The sequence below is a fragment of the Triturus cristatus genome, chromosome 2_1 (genome assembly GCF_964204655.1).
Source record: "Triturus cristatus chromosome 2_1, aTriCri1.1, whole genome shotgun sequence".
Taxonomy (NCBI): domain Eukaryota; kingdom Metazoa; phylum Chordata; class Amphibia; order Caudata; family Salamandridae; genus Triturus; species Triturus cristatus.
This window is the reverse complement of record NC_140581.1, coordinates 1177023906-1177047261: the sequence shown is the minus strand read 5'-3', so window position 1 is coordinate 1177047261 and position 23356 is coordinate 1177023906. Positions and strand designations below refer to the sequence as shown.

The window sequence follows — 23356 nt, the reverse complement described above, 5'->3', positions numbered from 1 at the left end:
TACTTGGAGAGTACCCACCGGCGGGGGCGCCGGTATTAGGCACGGTAGGGCGTCAGACACGTCAGAGCTTCACTAGCGGTGTAAAAACATTCCATGTGGATTAATTCTATGCATAGTCACCTTTTAATGAATATCACGCAAATCGTCATGGTGATAGGTACATACGGTTTGTCCAGCATGTCCTAGGTGTTTCTATAAATATATATTTTTTTAAAATAATAAAAAACAAAAGCCGGCCCCGGGGAATGGGGTCCCCAGGGCCATAAGTGGCCTGAGGAGGGGGGCAACGCAGCCCCCTCCTACAGAATAATAAAAAACAAAAAGGCCATGACCCGGGGGTTGGGGTCCCCGGGGCCGATTAAGGCCTTGGGAGGGCCAAATTAATTTTTTTTTAACAAAAAAAATTAGGGTGCAGGCCCTGGGGGATGGGGTCCCCAGGGCCAATAAATTAGAAAAAGAAGGGGGGCCACACAGCCCTCCTTCTTAAAAAAATAAAATAAATAAAGACCGGCATCGCGCCGGAGGCCACGCCCCCTCCTTGCAGCACTCTGCAAACGCGCCTCCTGGCCAGTTGTAAGTTGGGGAATTAATTCCCCCTTCAATACTGAGGGTCCCTGAGGGCCAACTAGCCCAACAGGTATCTCCAGTATGCGCCAGGGAGCTGCGTTGCAGACATGTGTTCTGAGGCCACGCCCCTTTTTACACCTCTATGCAACGCAGCTCTGTGGCGCTTACTGGAGGTACCTAGTGGGCTAGTTGGACCCTAGGGTCCCTCAGGATTCAAGGGGACTTAATCTCCCAACTTAAAACGGCCACAGGGCGTGTTTACACAGAGGGGAAGTGATGGGACAGGGCCTGAGGTGACGTGTGCAAACACGCCCTGTGGCGCGTTTTAAGAGGTAGTTTTAATCCCCTGCCCTATTATATACTAGGGGCTTACAGAGGAGGTCATGCTGATCACAGGGGGACCCCAAGGCATAGTGTTCCCTAGTGTATGTAGGTGTTTTCACTGTATTCTGAGTGTCTTTTAACATAGCACTGGCTCTAGGACTGGTTAGTCAGACTCAGTTACCACCAGTATCCGTCTGAAAAAGTTGAGGGTACAGGATGATTTTGCAACAGGGCTTCTTTCTGCTCTTTTGTTTGTTCTTTCTGCACGTTATCTTTCTTCCTGCACTTTTATTCGTCTTTGAGGACTTCTGTTGCTTCTTTCTGCATTTCTTTTTTTTCTTTCTGTGCGTTTTTTCTTCTTTCTTCACATGTCCTACCTCTGTAGGCATAGTTAGAAATTAGCATTTAAAAAACCTTTGAAATTCACTGAAAAAACCATAGGTTTCAGGCACATTATAGTTAGGAATTAGCATTTAAAAAACCTTAGAAATTCACTGAAAAAACCATAGGTTTACGGGGCGTTATAGTTAGCTGGACTTTTCACTCGTACAAAACCATTGAAATTCCCCCGTTATAGTTAGTTCAGATAACTATAACTCGCGCGCCCGTAATGCACTGCTGATGACGTCACATATTACATCACTCCTGACATGGTCAGTGACATCATTCATGACATCACTGATGACATCTCAAATGACATCACTGATGACATCATCCTTGTGATAGAGTGGCAGACCTCCTGTCTCCCTAATATAACCTTTGATACACACATTCAAAAATAGAAACTCAAATTTTCAAAACAATGGACATACCAATATCAGTTACAACAACGTATTCAGTAATTCTAAGATCCACATACACATCCACTCATTCACCAACAGTCCTATACAGTCACTCATACATGTACTCACTCATCATATGTACTCATACACCTATACATCCTGTTACACAACGCCACTCATCCATAGAGTTACTCACACACAGTCACTCATGCTAATAAAGAATCAAACATTCATTTACTTGCATATACAGTTATACACACACCACCACACTTACTTCTACAGAAACTTACACATACTTAGTCTTTTAAACAATCACTTATAGAAACACGTGCGTATTCATACAGGAACTCTTTCAATCTCTCACTCTCACATATACTCACTTATATACACCAATAGTCACATATACTAGTTTAAAACATATGTAGTTACTCATAAAGACACTATTGAGACAGTCATTCACTCACTAACACACCCATGCACACACTCATCCACCCATACAGTCTTGCACACATGCTGTCTTCAACACATACAAACAGTGAGTCACTCATTCATGCACCTATGCACTACGTAATACCCCCCAACCGAACCATACACTCAGACACTCATACTGATACTCAAATAACCAACTAATAACCTATATAGACACTCATGTAGCTACTCACCAACCCATGCAGCCACTTATACGCAAAGTGAGAGACTGATACAGCTATTTACATATTTAAACATTCCTTACTAAGCCATGTATTCACTAAGATACACTTAATCAGTTACTTATACAATCAATTTTTCAAAAACAAATCATCCATTTAGACACTTATATACCCATTTACTCTTCCATCGACCTTGAGATATACATATATAAAACATATGTAATTTTCAGAAAAACACACATTCACTGGATGATGTCATCAGTGATGTCATCAGTGATGTCATTTGAGATGTCATCAGTGATGTCATGAGTGATGTCACTGACCATGTCATGAGTGATGTAATATGTGACGTCATCAGCAGTGCATTGCGGGCGCGTGAGTTATAGTTAGCTGAACTAACTATAACGGGGGAATTTCAATGGTTTTGTACGAGTGAAAAGTCCAGCTAACTATAACGCCCCTGAAACCTTTTTCAGTGAATTTCTAAGGTTTTTTAAATGCTAATTCCTAACTATAACGTGCCTGAAACCTATGGATTTTTCAGTGAATATATATATACACATACATATATACATATATATAAATTCATATGCATATATATGCATATATATACGTGTATATGTGTGCGTGTAGAGAGAGGTAGAGAGTAGAGAGTGAGTAACAGAGAGTAGTAGAGTGAGTAGTAGAGAGTAGTAGAGAGTGAGTAGTAGAGAGTAGTAGAGTGCGTAGTAGAGTGTGTAGTAGAGAGTAGTAGAGAGTAGTAGAGAGTAGTAGAGAGTGAGTAGTAGAGTAGTAGAGAGTGAGTAGTAGAGAGTGAGTAGTAGAGAGTGAGTAGTAGAGTAGTAGAGTAGTAGAGAGTGAGTAGTAGAGAGTAGTGGAGTAGTAGAGAGTGAGTAGTAGAGAGTGAGTAGTAGAGAGTAGTAGAGTGAGTAGTAGAGTAGTAGAGATCAAGTAGTAGAGAGTGTGTAGTAGAGAGTGAGAAGCAGAGAGTAGTAGAGAGTGAGTAGTAGAGTGAGTAGTAGAGAGTAGTTGAGAGAGAGTAGTAGAGAGTGCGTGGTGGAGAGTGAGCAGTAGAGAGTAGTAGAGAGTGAGTAATAGAGAGTAGTAGAGAGTGAGTAGTAGAGATAGTAGTAAAAAGTGAGTAGTAGCGTATTAGAGAGTGAATGGTAGTGAGTAGTAGAGCATGAGTAGTAGAGAGTGAGTAGTAGAGAGTGAGTGGTAGAGAGTAGTAGAGTGAGTAGTAGAGAGAGTAGTAGAGAGAGTAGTAGAGAGTAGTGGAGTGAGTAGTAGAAAGTGAGTAGTAGAGAGTAGTAGAGAGTGAGTAGTAGAGAGTGAGTAGTAGAGAGTAGTAGAGAGTGAGTAGTAGAGTGTAGTAGAGAGTAGTAGAGAGAGTAGTAGAGAGAGCAGTAGAGTAGTGGAGAATGAGTAGTGGAGAGTGAGTAGTAGAGAGCGAGTAGTAGAGAGCGAGTAGTAGAGTGGATAGTAGAGAGTGAGTAGTAGAGAGAGAGCAGTAGAGAGTAGTAGAGTGAGTAGTAGAGAGTAGTAGAGTGAGTAGTAGAGTGAGTAGTAGAGAGAGAGAGTAGTAGAGCGTGAGTAGTAGAGAGTAGTAGAGTGAGTAGTAGAGAGTGAGTAGTAGAGAGTAGTAGAGAGTGAGTAGCAGAGTAGTAGAGAGTGAGTGATAGAGTAGTAGAGAGTAGTAGAGAGAGAGTAGTAGAGAGAGAGTAGTAGAGAGAGAGTAGTAGAGAGTAGTAGAGTGAGTAGTAGAGAGTGAGTAGTAAAGAGTAGTAGAGTAGTAGAGAGTGAGTAGTAGAGAATAAGTAGCAGAGAGTAGTAGACAGTAGTAGAGTGAGTAGTAGAGAGTAAGTAGTAGAGAGTAAGTAGTAGAGAGTGAGTAGTAGAGAATGAGTAGTAGAGAGTGAGTAGTAGAGAGTGAGTAGTAGAGAGTAGTAGCGAGTAGTCGAGAGTATAGTAGAGAGTGAGTAGTAGAGAGAGTAGTAGGGAGTAGTAGGTAGTAGTAGAGTAGTAGAGTGAGTAGCAGAGTGAGTAGTAGAGAGAGAATAGTAGAGAGTAGTCAGTCAGTCAGTCAGTGTCAGTCAATCAGTATCAGTCAGTGTCAGTCAATCGGCGTCAGTCGGTGTCAATCAGTCAGCTAGAGCAGCTCTGCTGACCTGGTTCTCTGGCTCTAAAGCAGCTCTGCTGACCTATTTCTTAGGCTACAGAGCAGCTCTGCTGATCTGGTTCTCTGGCTCTACAACATCTCTGCTGACCTGGTTCTCTGGCTCTAAAGCAGCTCTGCTGACCTGGTTCTATGGCTCTAGAGCAGCTCTGCTGACCTGGTTCTCTAGCTCTAAAGCAGCTCTGCTGACCTGGTTCTCTAGCTCTAAAGCAGATCTGCTGACCTGGTTCTCTCCCACTAAATCAGCTCTGCTGACCTGGTTCTCTGCCTCTAGAGCAGCTCTGCTGACCTGGTTCTATGGCTCTAAAGCAGCTCTGCTGACCTGGTTCTCTGGCTCTAGAGCAGCTCTGCTGACCTGGTTCTCTCCCTTTAAAGCAGCTCTGCTGACCTGGTTTCTCTGGCTCTAGAGCAGCTCTGCTGACCTGGTTCTCTGGCTCTATAGCAGCTCTGCTGACCTGGTTCTCTGGCTCTATAGCAGCTCTGCTGACCTAGTTATCTCCCTCTAAAGCAGCTCTGCTCACCTGGTTCTCTGCCTCTAGAGCAGCTCTGCTGACCTGGCTCTCTGGCTCTAAAGCAGCTCTGCTCACCTGGTTCTCTGCCTCTAGAGCAGCTCTGCTGACCTGGCTCTCTGGCTCTAAAGCAGCTCTGCTGACCTGGTTCTCTGGCACTAGAGCAGCTCTGCTGACCTGGTTCTCTGGCCCTAAAGCAGCTCTGCTGACCGACCTGGTTCTATGGCTCTAAAGCAGCTCTGCTGACCTGGTTCTCTGGTTCTAGAGCAGCTCTGCTGACCTGGTTCTCTGGCCCTAAAGCAGCTCTGCTGACCGACCTGGTTCTATGGCTCTAAAGCAGCTCTGCTGACCTGGTTCTCTGGTTCTAGAGCGGCTCTGCTGACCTGGTTCTCTGGCTCTAAAGAAGTTCTGCTGACCTGGTTCTCTGCCTCTAGAGCAGCTCTGCTGACCTGGTTCTATGGCTCTAAAGCAGCTCTGCTGACCTGGTTCTCTGGCTCTAGAGCAGCTCTGCTGACCTGGTTCTCTGGCTCTAAAGCAGTTCTGCTGACCTGGTTCTCTCCCTCTAAAGCAGCTCTGCTGACCTGGTTTCACTGGCTCTACAGCAGCTCTGCGGACCTGGTTCTCGGCCTCTAGAGCAGCTCTGCTGACCTGGCTCTCTGGCTCTAAAGCAGCTCTGCTGACCGACCTGGTTCTATGGCTCTAAAGCAGCTCTGCTGACCTGGTTCTCTGGCTCTAGAGCAGCTCTGCTGACCTGGTTCTCTGGCCCTAAAGCAGCTCTGCTGACCGACCTGGTTCTATGGCTGTAGAGCGGCTCTGCTGACCTGGTTCTCTGGCTCTAGAGCGGCTCTGCTGACCTGATTCTCTGGCTCTTAAGCAGTTCTGCTGACCTGGTTCTCTGCCTCTAGAGCAGCTCTGCTGACCTGGTTCTATGGCTCTAAAGCAGCTCTGCTGACCTGGTTCTCTGGCTCTAGAGCAGCTCTGCTGACCTGGTTCTCTGGCTCTAAAGCAGTTCTGCTGAACTGGTTCTCTCCCTCTAAAGCAGCTCTGCGGACCTGGTTTCTCTGGCTCTACAGCAGCTCTGCTGACCTGGTTCTCGGCCTCTAGAGCAGCTCTGCTGACCTGGGTCTCTGGCTCTAGAGCAGCTCTGCTGACCTGGGTCTCTGGCTCTAGAGCAGCTCTGCTGAACTGGTTCTCTGGCTCTACAGCAGCTCTGCTGACCTGGTTCTCGGCCTCTAGAGCAGCTCTGCTGAACTGGGTCTCTGGCTCTAGAGCAGCTCTGCTGAACTGGTTCTCTGGTTCTAGAGCAGCTCTGCTGACCTGGTTCTCTGGTTCTAGAGCAGCTCTGCTGACCTGCTTCTTAGGCTCTAGAGCAGCTCTGCTGACCTGGTTCTCTGGCTCTACAACGGCTCTGCTGACCTGGTTTCTCTGGCTCTACAGCAGCTCTGCTGACCTGGTTCTCTGCACACACGATGCATGCACCCGACTTCGCGAAAATATATTTAAAAATAATATAAGTTTATTATAAGTACAAATATATTATTTTTATGAATATCTTCGATATTCTCTTGCCCTAATATGTATATTAAAGACACATGCATATCATTATGGAACATACATTTTTTTTGCGGGAGTCGCGCACCCAGGGCGCCCCAGCACGTATATGACGTCACGCGGGACCCGCCACAACGCAAGCATCTTGTACCGTAATGCGCATTTGTCGCGAATGCGCGGGAGCAGGAGCGCGGACTGGTCGCATACCAATCGCGCACATCACGTAATATTAAATGTATATGATGTAACTGAAAAACACGCAGCCGTCGCACACCGTACGCGGATCCTTCACAACTTTTCTAAAATGGCGGCTAGAATCCGCGCACCCACCATGATGGGTACGCTTTGAGTGCGCGACTCCGAAAAAAATTAAAAAGAAAATAATTTAAATATATTTAAATAAAAAATGAAAACAAAAAAATGTATCAATATTTCAGTTTGAATTTCTTTTTATTTTTTTTTTGCAATTTTCAGAAAAATATATAATGTCATTTAATGAATAAAATATTTATAAATAAAGAGTTAAAAAAACTGTAGAAAATCAATACAAAAAAATAGGTATAACTACTATCACACTTAGAAATTAGCATTTAAAAAACCTTTGAAATTCACTGAAAAAAAACATAGGTTTCAGAGACGTTATAGTTAGAAATTAGCATTTAAAAAAGCTTTGAAATTCACTGAAAAACCCTAGGTTTCAGAGACGTTATAGTTAGAAATTGGCATTTAAAAACCTTAGAAATTCACAGAAAAAAACATAGGTTTACAGGGGTGTTATAGTTAGCTGGCCATTTCACTCTTACAAAACCATAGAAATTCCTCCGTTATAGTTAGTTCTGCTAACTATAACTCGCGCGCCCGCAATGCACTGCTGATGATGTCACATATTGCATCATTCATGACATGGGCAGTGACATCACTGATGACATCATCCACGTGACAATCTGATACACCTCATCATACACTAGTATAACCTTTCATCACTCACTGTAAAATACAGAGTACCATATTTGAAACCATTGACACACCGATACCAGTTACTACATACCCACTCACTGATTCCTAAGTCTACACACACAACTACCCATTCAACAACAGAATCATTTATACATGCAGTCACTAATTAATAGAACACTATCAAATGCACTTATACACATATATAGACATTGACACATCAGCAGTCATCTTAGTCGGTTATGCAGTCATCCTGCTCACTCATGAAAAAAATTAATCACACTTACATTTACTCACTTACACAATTGTCCAACAACACCTCCTTTATTCAAACATATAGTAACTCATAGTTAATATGTTAAGAAATCACCATTACAATTATACACTCATTCATAGTTACTCTCACAATCACTGACTCTTACACATACTTATTTATTACACCAACTCTCACATACAATGCCTTTTATTTTTTTACTTTGTTGAAGATGTACAACTAAAACATATATTTGCTCACCAACGCACAAATAAATACACTCAGTCACCCAAACAACTGTTTCCACATTCACTCTTGAACCTATTCACCTAGTCAATCAACCATTCACAGATCTATGCATAGAGTTACACACACCCCATCCAACCACACACAAACTCAGTGTCCCATACAAATACTCACCCAAATAATCAATAACTAATATACACACTCGTGTAGTTAGTGACCAACTTATGCAGCATGTTATACAACAACAGAGACAGTGATGCACACATTCACATAGTTTAGGTACTAATCCATGTATTAAGTGAGACACTTTTAATTACTCACTTAAACAGACAGTCAGACAGCTACTAAATCCTCCATCCAGACAGTTATATATGCACTCAATCTTCAATACAGATTGGTATATATATAATTCATATTTAAATTTCAAACTAAACCACATTCACTGGGTGATGTCATCAGTGATGTCATTTGAGATATCATCAGTGATGTCACTGACCATGTCATGAATGATGCAATATGTGACATCATCAGCAGTGCATTGCGGGCGCGCGAGGTATAGTTAGCAGAACTATATCGGAGGAACTTCTATGGTTTTGTAAGACTGAAATGGCCAGCTAACTATAACACCCCTGAAACCTATGTTTTTTTCTGTGAATAAATATATATATATATATATATATATATATATATATATAAAGTAGATTTTTGATTGTTATATCATGTGTAATAGATCATTAGTTATCTTGCTTTATCAGAGGTACCAACTGTTTTCTTTAGTGTTACCTCCATTAGGACAGGAGCCTTTAAGAATAGTAAAAGTTGGATCTACTAGGATACCAGGTAGATTTATTCCGTGTAATATAGATCCATTTGATTTGAGTGTAGGTGTGTCGTGTGAAACTCTTCTAAGTATTCCACAACTAGCTTATTTAGGGATAACTGAAGACGAGGCTAAACAAAAGGGAGTAGTCTGCGTTATAGTCCACAAGATTACCCCGCGAACAGGAATAGTAAAAGTTTCTGGTAGATTAAAAGAAAAATTGTGAGGTCATACTTTTCTTTAAGAAATCTTCCCCGGGAAGCAGGGAGAGAAAGGGACTCCTTTAGGCCATAAGATTTCCACATTTTCAGGACACTCTGATAGAATAAAAAGACAAAGGAATGGGCAGAAGGTACAAAGACTTCCCTGGCTCCATGGCCACTAGATGACTTTTGATTAAACAGTGCTAGCCCATGTAATCTAAGGAAATTATAAAGGAAATAAAAGAACAAAAAGATTAGCATAATTAGACATGTGGAAGATATTCAGTCAGGATTCCCATGTAGAACCCACAGCACCACCCCCGACATATTCTGAGATAATGCCGTCAGGGTATGTATCCATCGATGTCAGTGGAAAGTAAGGAATCCACTACCTCAATAGACTCAGTGGACACTGATGTTCCAGCTTTAGGCTACAAAGATCTGACATTAATAGCCCTGACCGACATAAACAAATTTACACCAAGGGTTGACTTATTAAAAATGAAGAAGCTGGATCTTGCTTAAACAATTAATAAAGATTCTCTTAAACCTGAAAAAGTATATGAGGGAACAGTGTCCCTAACAGGAGACATTTCAGTAAAATTAAGACAAGACAATAATGGAAAATTGATGAAACAAAAGTCAAAAACATATTATAATGGCCTAGCAAGATTCCTCAAAACTCAAGTGAGGGAAATGGATACTATTCTAGTACCCCACAGGTGAAGTTTGACTTAGGGGCACGATCAAAAATACATCAGGAAGAGGATAAGGGTAACCGTGACATGACCACCAGTGTAAAGGGAATACAGAATACAATTGAGAGATTAAGCTTTATTGCTGATGACTGTTCAATTATATGTAAATCAATATTATTTAAACCAGATGAAAAGCCAGTTGTAAGGGATATAGGATATGATATAGAAATCAAGAATTAAATTCAGTGGGGAGTGAAATTTGAAGGGTTCTTGACCGAAAACGCATGGAATTGTGGCAAGAGGCAGAGAACAAAAATGCTGAAATAAATAGAAGAAGATTAGAGGAACAAAGTGCCTTTAGAGAACAAACAAGAGGAAAGCAGGTGCTTCTCAGTAGTATAACAAGGTCTGGCTGTGAATTTCGAGCAGAGGGATAGAGTTAGGACAAAGTCCCCTCCGGCTGAAATAAGATCCCTTCATGTACAAAATATGCAGGGAATGACAAGGTTTTTACAGAGAAAGGAAAGGAAACAGTGACTTGACACTCCATAAAATAGTAGCGAAGGGAGAAAACAGTTGGTATAATGTTGTCCCATTTACTAATAACCTTGCAGGGTGGACAGAAGGTATGGTGCCACAGATTAAAGTGTGGCCAGGAGCAGGATCCTTTGATCCTGAATTGATAAATATGGCTGATTTATGTATTTTTCAAGGTTAAGGGGACCCAGAGTGGGATTATGATTACATGCAACAAAGTCTGTGTGTGTGGAAGAAATATGCTTTAAGGTTTGAGACACATTCTGAGGGACATGGTGGCAGGAATACCACTGTAATGCAGATGCCACTGTTGTATAAGGCACAGGGAGCACAGCCTGTCTATGTTCCATGTTAACACATGGATAAAGAAAATCTAAAAAAAGGTCTGCCACCATTATATGAAGGATCAGGGAAATGGATAAAAACACTTGAAAATGCAACAGCTGGGATACCTTTAGCGCTTGGGGATGTAAAGAGCCTGTTGAGCTCCATAGTATCGGATGAGGTGGACAGTATAATGAGAAGTGCAGGGATACAAGGAGCAACTATTAACTAAAGGAAAACATGATGGGTCTGCTTTTGGAGTAGTGCGTTCTAGGGTGTGGACTGAATTAAGAAATAGGTACCCAGACCAACCAGATATTGGGGCATTGATGGCACAAACTATGTCTACAGGACAGTCCTGTGCAGACTACATAACAATGATGAAGAAAAAGTGGGAAGCAGATGTAGGACCTGTAGACATGGGAGATAGTTGTAGATTATTCTACAATGTTTTAAAACAGGGGCTACCAGAAGACATGCAAGGCCATTTAGATCAGGTTGTGGCCTTAGATGTAAAACCCTGGGCAGAAATACAAGCACATATTATTCACTTTTGTAGACAAAAGGGAGAAAAGGAGAGGAGAAATAAAGACCAAAGTAACAGAGCCCAAGCCAAACTGGTAAAACAACAAATACTGAAAAATGAGAAGGAAAAGACAGGAAAAGAAATGATTATGCAGGTTATTGTTGCAAACAGGGAGCAAGGAAGGGGTCAAAGAGAGGGGAGACAGATGCAAAGAAAAAGACATTTTAAATGCCATTACTGCGGTAAAATTGGACATTTTATGCTGAATGCCGCTTTAAGAAGAGTGATGAAGTTCAGGGAGTGATAGGAATAGGGAGAGGAAGGGGAAGACAAAATGTGAACATGTCAGGGCCGGTGCCTCATTATGGTCCTTATCAGTATGTCCCCTATCCTCTTCAACAAATAACTCCACTACCACAGGTTAATATGCCACAATAGCAATTTGCTAATGTATCTGTTCAAGGGGCACCAGCACCTGTTGTACATACAGGAGACCAGCATCAGGTGCAGACTACTACATTGATGAGCACAGGGAGTCAAGGACAAGGGGAAGTGATTGTTCAAGGTGGAACCCCCTTTTATCATACAGCCTAATGGGATGCACCAGGGAATCCCAATTGTTCTGACGTAGCTAGGACTCTAGACCTAGTGGAAGAACCAATGGCAGAAATGATTGTAACGGGAAGGAGGTATGCTTTTTTGGTTGATACAGAGGCAACAAAATCTTACCTCTCAGAAGGAAATGTTCCATTGTCCTCTGCCACCATGGATACGCAGGGCTTCTCTGGTGAAGTACAGTGCATTCAAACACAACACATGTGCCCATAGAGATGGCAGGAGTGCGAAAGCAGGAGCATCTCCTTTATTCTACAAATCCACCAGCAAATTTATTAGGAAGGGTTATCATGTCTAAATTAAACATGACAATAAGGTTTTCCTCTGAAGGGTCCATGTCATGTGAAATACCAGGGCAAGCGAAATGTGGGATACATCTGCTAAGAATACTAGTGGAAAATGTGGTTTGAAGGGCAGAGCCAGTGCAATATAAATTGCTAGCAGATGCAGTACTTGCGGTTCTGAAGACAGAGCGAATACTTTTAGGGAGATGGATGGAATTGCCACCTAGACTAATTTTCAGGAGACAAGCTGGTGGTGATGAACTGGGACAGGTAAATACAATTTACCTTGAGTGCATGAAAATATCCAGTAGGTGGGGTGCTCTGGTGGCATCAGATAATGATGGAGGAATTTGGAAGGTCCTGATTTTTTCTTTTGCCTGGTCCCAGACCACGGAATATTTCTGACTCAGAACTCTTTTCAGACGATTCCACTAGGACTGAGATAGTTTATACACACACTGAACCCTTGTTAGTGTGTGTTTAGCTTGCACAGACCACTTTACCAGTTGTGCCATCCCCCTCCCATGATATTGAAGCACTTTCAGCAGTCCCGCCTTGTCTCTGGACATCAGCTCCAGATGAGGTAGGACTGATACGATCTTCAGAACCATTTAAGATAAAGTTGAAGCCAGGTGCACAATTGCCACTTGTAAAATAGTATCCACAATCCAAAGAAGCGAAATAAGGTATAAGAGGGACAATACAAAGACTAAAGGATCAGGGAGTCCTGTATTCCTGTCCATCACCTTTTAACACCACAATTTATCCTGTAAAAAAATCTACAGGTAATATACTTGGAGGATGGTACAGGATTTCCGCCCAGTTAGTGCCATAGTATTAGCAGAGTACCCAATAGTACCAGACCCATCTGTGATATTGACTAATATACCAAGTGACAAGAAAGGTCTAAAGAATGCTTTTTTACAGCATTCCTTTACATCCTGACAGTCATTATTTGACAGCCTTCAGTTTTGATAGCAAAATAATTGTGTACTCTAGACTCCCACAAGGCTATTGTGAGTTTCCATTGGTGTCTAATAGAGTATTGAGAGTTGATTTGTTAAATTTCCAGTCAGACAGTACAGTCTTGCAATATGTAGTTGATGTACTAATATGTAGTAAAACAGAATCTGAATGTATCTCTTAATGCTACTTGCTACTAAGGGATACAATGTGGACAGGAAAAAATTAGTTTGTGCAAAAACAAGTGCTGCATTTGGGCCAAGTGTTGTCTGCAGAAGGCAAAAAGATAGCAGGTTCTAGAATACAAACTATACATGATCAGCCTGAGGGAAGGGCATGCAGAAATTTGTAGTCAGTGGGTATTTGATTATGCTACCATCTTACAACCACTATTATATGCAATGAAGAAAGCTAAAACTGACAACACAGGCATACAGTGGAGTGATGACTGTGTACGTGCATTTCAGACATTGAAAGAAGCAATTGCTTCAGCCCCAGTGCAAGCAAATCCAGATAATACAAAGATATTATTTCTGTTTTCTGGTGCCACAGAGGATTCCATGATATCAGTCCTTTCTCAAAAATATCCGATGGGTCACAAAGCTGTCACCTATTTTAGAGGACTATTAGATCCAGTAATGCAAGGTCACTTTCCTTGTGAGCGAGCGCTTGCAGCAGCAGCTTTTGCAGTAGAAAAGAGTAGTACTATTACAGCAGGATGCCTTGTAACACTCTATGTTGCTGTGCTGCAGAAAAATAAAAGTACATTGACCACTCAAAGAGTGACAGGTTATGAAGTAATACTGTCAAACCCTTTTATCTGCATTGAGCGAGTACACACAGTCAATCCTGCAACTTTTTTAGTGCACCCACTAGAGCCCACTGATCATGACTGTAGTGTAACATTGGAGGAGGACGATCACCTGGCACATGAGGACCCCTTGTCTGATGGCCGACAATTGTTTATTGATGGTTCCTCATGGCTAGACCCGGAGACAGGCATAAGACATACAGGTGCAGCTGTTGTTGAGGCTATTGGTACACCTATTGATGATATCTTACACACATTGCACCTCTTACCCTTGCCATCTCAAGACTCAGTCAAAGTGGCTGAATTAAAAGCATTGATAACGGCCCTACAGGCTTATCAGCCTGTAGCGATATACACTGATTCAGCAAATGTAGCTTCCTCAGTTCACTCAGGGCTGAAGAGATAGGAACGGTGAGGATTTCTTAAATCTGATGGGACACCAGTAGCGCACCAACATCTTTTAGCAGACCTTATTGCTGCACTGCAAATACCATGTCAAGTAGCAGTGGTTAAGTGCAAGGCACATACAAAAGGAACAGATTTGGTGTCTATGGGAAATGAAGCTGCTGATACAGCAGCAAAGGAAGCTAGTTTATATGTAATTAAAACATGCAGTATGCACACTCACTTTAGATGCAGATGATAAAGTTGAGATAAAACACTATGAGAACATTTCTACAGAGGCATTATTAGACATTCAAAATGCAGCACCACAACATGAAAAAAAATCTGGAAATCAAGAGGGGAGTGACTGGATTTCCAGATCTCCTTTATAGATCAGCAACTTCAGGTAAAGTTATAATGCCTCAGTCACTACTTATAACAGCTTTACAACAACTTCATTTACCAACACACACTTCTAAAAGAGTAATGATGGAAGAATTAAATAAAAGCTGGTTTCTCCCTTATCTAGGACCATTAGTTGATGTATTCTCCTAGCTTCATGTCATGTGTGTCATCAGTACTCTAATAAGAGGTCACCAAAAATGCATTCATCCTCCATTCCAAGACCAATAGGTCCTTTCATAGAGTTACACATAGACTTTGTAGATATGATAAAAAAAATATAACGAATATAGGTACTTGTTAGTAGCGGTGAGTCCATTTTCATGATGGATTGAAGCGGGACCCTGCTCCAGGTGTGATGCTGACTAGGCAGCCAAATCCCTGGAGAGAGAGGTCATACCGAGGTGGGGTGTTCCGGTGGCAATACGCAGCGATAATGGCACCAGTACTTCAGCAAATTACTTAACTATTAGGAGTGGAACACCAGTTTACCACCCAGAGAGTAATGGAATTGTTGAGAGGATGAATAGCTTATTGAAAAGTAAAGTGTCCAAAATTGTGAGACACTGAAAAAGAATTGGCTTTACTGCCTTCCCCTTGCTCTGTATGCACTGAGAAATGCCCCTTCAAAGGATCATCATCTGACCCCTCACCAAGTCGTAACAGGTAGTCATTCTAATATTTCCTTTAAAGAAAATCAAATGATTCGTTCTGATACTAAGTCTGCATCAGAAAGTGTTCGGCAAAAAATGAATGCATACATGTCTGCCTTAACAAAAGCTGTACAAATGTATTCTAAACAGGTTCAACTGCAACAGGCCGACAGTACTGCGCCACCCCTTCGCTTGTCTACAGCCATTAGAATCGGTTCCTGGGTCTTCATGCACAACTTTGTGAGAACATGGAAAGACCCCAAGTTTCTAGACCCCTACCAAGTAACACAGAGCACGCCAACAGTAGTAAAAGTGGAGGGGATGCGGAACAGACCTTATTCTATTTTTGGCCTTACTCCTGCAGAGAGGGGAGGAGGCAATGGTCTAGGAATAAATGACACAATGAAGAGACAGTTAAATTATATTTTTCATAGTATAATAACGAGTTCAGTGGTTATGATTATTACTCTAATAATTTGTTATTGTATTATGTGTTACATAGATGCAAAAGACCCCAACCATAGGGAAGAAGTATTACGCTTTCGTAGAGCTGTTTTAATTGAAACAGATATACATCCTTTAATTTGTGGTACAAAAGCATGCATGATATAGGTACCAATACACAAAATGATAGTGGTTATGTTTGTTCTCTTATTCCCCATGCCATAGAAACACCACCTTTAGTGTATCCTAAAGAAGTGCCTGTTAATATAACAATGTGTCTATTTCACCTTTTCTTGTGTAGGATAAAAGCACAGTTTAACCCAACTCATGTTTGTCCAATGACTGCCCCAGTTAATACAACTAGATTTGATACAAACCCCTGAAATTTTGCAAATGTTGAGATATAAAACAGAGATAATGAAAGAGATATCCAGAATGAAGGGGGCAGGGCAGAAATATAGTTATGTAAATTAAAAGGCAGCAGTATTGGAACGAGGTATTCTAGGGAGATCTAATCCACCATCCACCTGTGATAATTATTCTGCCAAACCACTGCCCCCAGATTGCGCAGCCAGGCCAGTATTACGTATTGAAGCATCAGTATTTGCCAATAATAAATGGTTTACTGGAGCTAGGTTCTCCTAGTGGGACGGAATCGCAATTACAGCTCAACTATTTACAATGCTGAAACGAAGGGCGGTACCTCCAGCCTTATGGATTTTTTCTGGCAGTGTGGAGCTCGAAAATACACTCAATTACCCCCCGACTGGAGCGGAATCTGCTCTCTGGCGACTTTGCATAGGTGGCAAGTGTGAGCCTCCTCCACTCCCATGCCAAGTATCGACGGAACCTGTGCCGCTTTTTCAGGCATTGACGATCAGTGTCATTTGCTTATCCGCACTGAAGTCTCCCTATTGTGAAGGACGGCAGACCTATATAACTCTGTATCCTATAAGTGTATTTTTTGTGTGAACTCTGTTTACTCTTGTTCTCTGACGGTATACATCTAAAGGATCCCATTTAGGACCCCGGTTTGCCAACCGGCTTGTTTGGCTATTCTGCCTACCTCCATAAGACGCTTATTTCTGGAGCTAGACCTATGGCTAGACTTGGATTCTTGCCTGCAGCAGGACCTTTGATCTTCTACATTTTTAGCGACCTGAAGAAGGTGTGACCTACTAGTTAGGTCTAATACCAAAACACGCGTCAGCGCAGTTATAGAAGACCACCTGGAAATTAGAAAAAATATATGTACTAGCTTCCCCATATAGCTAGGATTATTATTGCTAGACAGACCCTCATTTCTTCCTTTTTTTTTATTGTGATTTAATAATGTCATTGTTAATAATTGTCTAGGGCTCAATATAAATGTAAGAAAGTAAGAATATCTCAACTGGATATATTACAGAATCTTAGAAGTTTTTCTATGTGAGACTGAGGATGGTCTTTCTAAAAGAGTTTATTTCTTCTTGCTGTTTTTAATATGTGTTGATTGTCTGTGGTATGCTTGACAGATCTGATGAGAGTTGACCTAGGTGTTGTTTGATATCTTTGTCTTTCATTAGTTAATTTTCTGTATAGCTCTGCCAGCATCCTTAGTATATTGTTATATGCAGAGCTTGATTATTATTTTTGATAAGAACGAAAGTAATACATAAAAAATGTAATTTTTTTCTTTGTTGTGGGATTGTGAGAAGTTGGCCTGGCATATGCTGTCCACTAGTTATAGGGGACACCTTGCACCAGTACAATTCGACTCTTAAGGTGATAGGTTAAAAGACAACCTTTAAAGAAAGCTATCCTAGTGGTAGCTGTGGAAAGCAGCCTTCAGGCTAAGTCTTGATGGAGTGTTAAGCTTATTGTTTTACCATAGATAACCTCTTGAATGACCAAATGAAAGAGTAGTCCACACAGGTATATATATAAAATATATGTATTTATTCTAAGAATAATCCCACTAGTCTCTTTATGAAACTGGAGGTAAAGATACAATTCAAACAAGCATTGATAGTTACAATAAATAGCACTGGAATCATAGGGCCCCAGGGGGGGACCAAACAATATATTAAAAAAGTGGTATAAGAACCAAGACAATTCTACAGACAGTGCCTAGGGCACTTAGGGTCGCTGGCCCCTTATGAAACCACCCAAGGTAGTGAGGAAGGGGACCCACGGGAGACACGTGCAGTGGTATAAACTACTGTCGGGATCTCTATTAAACCCTATGGAGAATGTCGCGGTTGGAAATTACAAGAATCTAAACACTTCTAGCAGGAGTTCAAGTTCAGCAGCTTAGAGTTAAGCTTTTGGAGAGCCCACACCCACGACAGTACCGAGGTACCACTGTTACCTTCCCATGGGAAGCCGGGTGCATAGGTCGTTTTCGATGTCGGGTCGCGATCTCGTTTTCAATGGAAAAAGATGAAGAACTGCTGCTGGCGTGAAGCGTCGTCGATGTCGTGCAGATTGAAGATGTAGATCTTGAAGGAAAGGACCTGAAATCAGAGGGGACAGAGTCTGGGTCACTAGCCAGTGACCAGGGAGCTCAGGAGAAAGAGCCCTTCAATGTCGGGTGCTTCCAGGTTGAAGACGGGTAGCTTGGATCAGCAGCCACGGGGTCCAGGAGGCTTCAAGGAAGGCCAGCTTCTGGATGGCGACTGTCCCACGAAGGATGTAGGCCGCTGCGGTGTTAGTGTCCGGATGGGATCCACTAAGCCTTGGCAACCGCAACCCACGCAAGGATCACAAAACAGCTACGGTGCAGACCCACGAGGTCTGAGCGAGGTCTCCAGCGAGGAGACTGTAGAGCAGGCCTGGAGCAACCAGGGGAACCCTTTAAAGTAAAGATTAAGCTCCGCTAGGGCCCACCAGTCGAGAGACAAGGGACCGCGGGAGGCGGCAATTTGGAGTGCGTAAAGATGAGCCCACGGCTCGCCGGAGCGGGCTGGAGCGTCGTCCTTTGGCACAAGTAATGCTGAGAGGTTGGCTCAATAATGGGCCAAAGCAGTGTCCTGGGGTATTGGGGATCTCGGCACCCACGGGGTCCACGGTGCTGAGCTTTGCTGTGCACACTCACTGGCCTCTGGGATGATTAGAAACCCACCTCAGGGTAGGCAGAAGTCTTCGAGGTCCGTAGGAGCAGCGGAGTTCAAACCGGGTCACTTGCAGTGTTTCGGGTGCCTGCCAAGCAGGGGGGTAGCTCCTTTACCCCAAGGGAGATTTCTTCATTCAGCTGTGCGGCAGATCATAGAAGGTTCAAGTCTTTGAAGTCCAAGATTAATCTGAGGCTCTGGGGACCCTGCACCCACCTTTATCCTGAGACTAGGGGAGTGTCTGAATCAGAGCCCACCAATGAGAGTTCAGGCGGGAAAGGGTGGCTACACCTTCTCCCCTTTGTGTGTTTTCCCGCCTGGGCAGGGGACAGGATGCCCCTGAACCGGTTTGAGGTGGTGTATGCAGAAGTAGGCACTGGAGAAGCCTACGTGCAAGTCTGAAAGACATCCTATGGTGCACCCACCCAGTTCCAATCCACATAGTCTGTCTGGGGAGGTGGGAACACCTCCCTGCAACAAGATCCCTATCGTCCAGCTGCCGTGGCTGGAGTTCTGCAACAGGCAGCCAGAGTCGTGTGGGTGGCGGGTAGCATCCATTTTGTACTACGTGTTCACTTTTAAATTGGTGTCTAAAATCTGCCGCTTTTACCATATCACCCCTCTAGCAGGGGGGAATCATGCCCTCACTCCCATGGTTGGATTGGGGGTAGGATTCCTACATGTTTGACACCAAACACGACATGGTTCTGTGCAGCCACTCTCAAGTTACCACGCTATCGCGATTACTTATAATACGGTTAAGAGTATATGGTATGGCTGCACTACAAACAACCCAGCAATAGCTTTACGAAGGTTGCAGAGGGGCCCTACTCAGGTAGGTGTTCCCCCTCACACATATCTCAGCACCCTGCCTTGAAGGATTAGCAAGGCCTGCCTTAGGGGTGACCTATGAGGATATATGTGTTGTATTAAGTGGGATACAGGGTACCTATGTCCCTGTAAGGGGTGCAAGCACCACCATACCCAGACTACAGTAGTGGTCTGGTGGTGTCAGTTTGTATGGCTGTCCCAGGGGTGGCACAACAAGTGCTGCAGCCCCTGGTAGGCCTCTGAGGGACCCATGCCCTGAGTACCTAGGGTACCATCTACAAGGAGCTGAAAGGGTGTTCTCAGTTTCCAATTGGTATGTACCTAGGGTACTCACATCAGTTTAGAGAGGAAGCAGATAGGCTGGGGTCCTGGATAGCAGGGCCACAGCCTGGCTAGAGTCAGAAAAAAGTCAAAACATCAGCAAAAAGTTGGGGGCAACTATGCAGTCGATGCCACTCTCCTACAGGGATTCAATGCAAATGCACAACATTGGACCTTATTATTTGTATCTTCATTTATAGCAATCCTTCCGAGCGGAATGGTGGTCAAGGCTCATGTCTGGGACTCACCTGAGCACTCCAAAACTACAAGGTTTTCCTATTATTGAAAGTATTTTTGCAGACAGGATACCCCCCTTTTTTTAATGTGGTTTATTCCCCTGACACCCTCCCTGCACAAACCTTTTCTCTCAGGGGCCCTCTCTTTCTGACTTTGCATAGTCCATCTATGGTAATACCAGCAAAAGAAATAAAAGATTTGCCTTTCCATTCCATGAGTAAAGCATCAACTTTGCTGTATCATCACAGAAGAAAAAGGATGGCTGAGTACTTTAGAACTTCAGTGTGGCAGGATGTGTCCAGAGTATAGGTTGACCAACACAAAAGCAAATGATGTCCGGGGATAAATACACACAAGTTATTTCAGAAACAGGAACAAAAATATAGATTCCTTGCATGGGACCTAGTCCCCAATTTTAACTTGTAGACAATTTACTTACTTACAAAGTCATCCTCAATTCTTTCACATATCTTTAATTTTTTGACATAGATATCTACAAAACTTTTCTTTTTATATAAATTTTGAACAGAGGGAGACTCCCCCTCTATTCAGTCACTTGTATAGAGTGTGTTATCAAATTCCTAAATACACATTTCAATTCAATGGACTCCTCCTCTTCTTCTGGTCGACACGTTTCAGCCCACTGAGTCGGGCATCATCAGAACATGGGTAACACAACACAAATATAATCCACTCGCAACGGACTTAGTCACAACCTTAAGTATCTGTGTATAGACTCCTCAACTCGTCTGGACCTTGAATCTGTACCCGGCTGAATATCGCCAATACACTCCTACGGTGTATACACTTCCGAGGATATCGAGTCGCTGACAGCCGCGAAGTAGATTCTGCCCGCAGGAGAACGAGAGAAAATAGATGGCAGCAGGAGGCTACGTACTAAGATCAGCAAGAATGGAATGTGCTTTATTCTAAGTAGACACAGGCTACGACTCGATATCCTAGTAGTAGAAGAATCTACTAGAGAGGGGAATGAAAGGACTCAAAACCCTGATTTAGGCCCAAATTATTCTGTTCAATAGTCTGTTTTACCTGTCACTTGCCCACAAACTATGAAATATTATCATGTACAGAAAGCAGAACAGTATAATGCGGTTTAAAGGTGTGGTTAAAAGTGCATGCCTAAGTTGCACATTTTACCTGGTAATAACCTACAGCCTGATTTCAAAATATGGTCTAAATGCGGTCTGACTTAAGTGAATTTCTTCTCATTGTATGTTTGCTGAGAAACTTCCTTACTTGAATATGTAACAGGAAATTCAGAGCAGCAAGAATGTTCCAATTGTAGTCTGTAAGTGTAGCGAACCTTATAGAAGTCACGAACACCGGAAAAAGCTGCGCTTGAAGGAAATGTATGTAATCTGGGTGGGACTTAACGGAAAAGCAGTAAGCTTTTTCTATTGTTAACATTGTATTGAAGTTATGGATGTTTGCCAAAATTAGTATTATAAGACTAGACTCGCAGCGTGTCTAATTTGAGACTGACTTGTAACTCCCAGCTGTATTAGTTTGGGTGTATGCAATAAAACTGTTTGTATTCTCCCTCTGCTGCAGATGTGGTGATTATATGATTTTCACTGCTTAAAGGATTTTTTCCCGACACAGTTAACACAGAATTTATAGAGAAAATAATTAAAATGTCATACCTCAAGTATTATCACTGTTCCTGCTGCCATGGAGTACATGTCATACTGGGCTATCTGTTTGGTGAGAGAAGAGCTCAGGGCCCTCAGGGCATATAAATATTGCTTGAGCACTTTTTTCCCAAGATTTGAGAGAGCTTCAGAGGCATTGCCCTCAAGGTACAGCTTGATCCAATTTCCATGTGATTTTTCTGCCATTTTAAATTGCTCATATCCAGAATCTTAAATTGATAAAAGGCAAAAACATTAGTTAAAAATGACACTACTTGTTGAGTTGTACAAGTATACTCAAACAGAACACTGCAACCTGGGAAACCAGCATGGATACTCTGCATAAGTGCTAAACTAATAATCGGATATGGTTAACCTAACTGTCCAAACTTGTCTGAAATATACTTTAATAGTTGTGGATAACACTACTGTTTTTACATACATAAGTAAACCAAAAAAGCACATTAACACAATTCATGGATACATATATACAATGCAAACACTAATTAATAATAAAAACGTAGCAGAATAAAACAGTTACATATGCTGGAATTTTACATTTATTCCCCAATACAGTAGTATTTATTGCTGTGGATTTTAATTCTTACTGGCAAACTCTATTCCTATGGCAGTTTTTTTTCTGGAGTACTAACAAAAAGAGGAAAGGAAATTATGAACCTTCCAACCTCATTAGGGTTATTATGCCCTCGCTTCACAGGGGATTCTTTAGCTTTGCTGACATTCTTTTACGGCAATCAGTCCTGCCCAATAGATTATATGTTTACTAAAGTATGGTCATTTGAACTTGTGGGTGATTTTAGAATCTTAGACCAGGAAGGATGTGATCACTGGCCTTTACACAGAAGAAAAAGTATAAACTTTGAAGCAACAAGGCAAACTGTCCTCCGTCTTGGTATAGAAAATTCACAGTGCAAAATCACATGTTTAGATGAAAAATATCTGCACTAATAGAATTCTAGTCCTATGCAAAGACGGTTTGTGCATGTAATGGTATTAGCCCGGTCTTGACCAGAAAATTGTTCCTTCAGTGGAGACACAGCTCGCTCCCACTTAGATCATACACAAAGCAGTGGTCCAATCCCCCCTCATCAGAGCAATGCTCTCTATGCACCCAATCCCGGGAGGATGACCTACATATGATCTTTTTCTCTAAAGCATACCGTAGACCCAGAAATTAACCTGGTGTTCTGCTTGGGTTTTCGGATCAGATAGAACCCGCTCATCAGAGCCTCTCTAACCCAGTCAGAACGTTACCCTCTCCCTAGGACCTATCAAGCAACCACAGATATAAGGACAGAGAATTCCTAATATATATATATATATATACACACACATATATATATATATATATATATCTAGACCTCTTACAATACAAGTGGCGGCCTCGCGGTCCCAGACGGACCCAGGACTTCCTACCCAGACGGCAGCCTCAGCCTCGCGGTCCCAGACGGACCCAGGACTTCCTACCCAGACGGCAGCCTCAGCCTCGCGGTCCCAGACGGACCCAGGACTTCCTACCCAGACGG

The 23356-nt window shown here is 42.5% G+C and overlaps 1 protein-coding gene across 2 annotated transcripts in view; it reads right to left on the bottom strand.

Moving 5' to 3' along the window:
- PIGG (phosphatidylinositol glycan anchor biosynthesis class G (EMM blood group)) overlaps positions 1-23356 on the bottom strand; it is a 1313866-nt gene that overhangs the window by 1016102 nt on the left and 274408 nt on the right. For both annotated transcript variants that reach the window (XM_085636625.1, XM_085636626.1), the window contains exon 7: positions 21822-22039. In XM_085636625.1, the coding sequence (XP_085492751.1) occupies positions 21822-22039 (218 nt within the window). The remainder of the gene's footprint in view (positions 1-21821; positions 22040-23356) is intronic.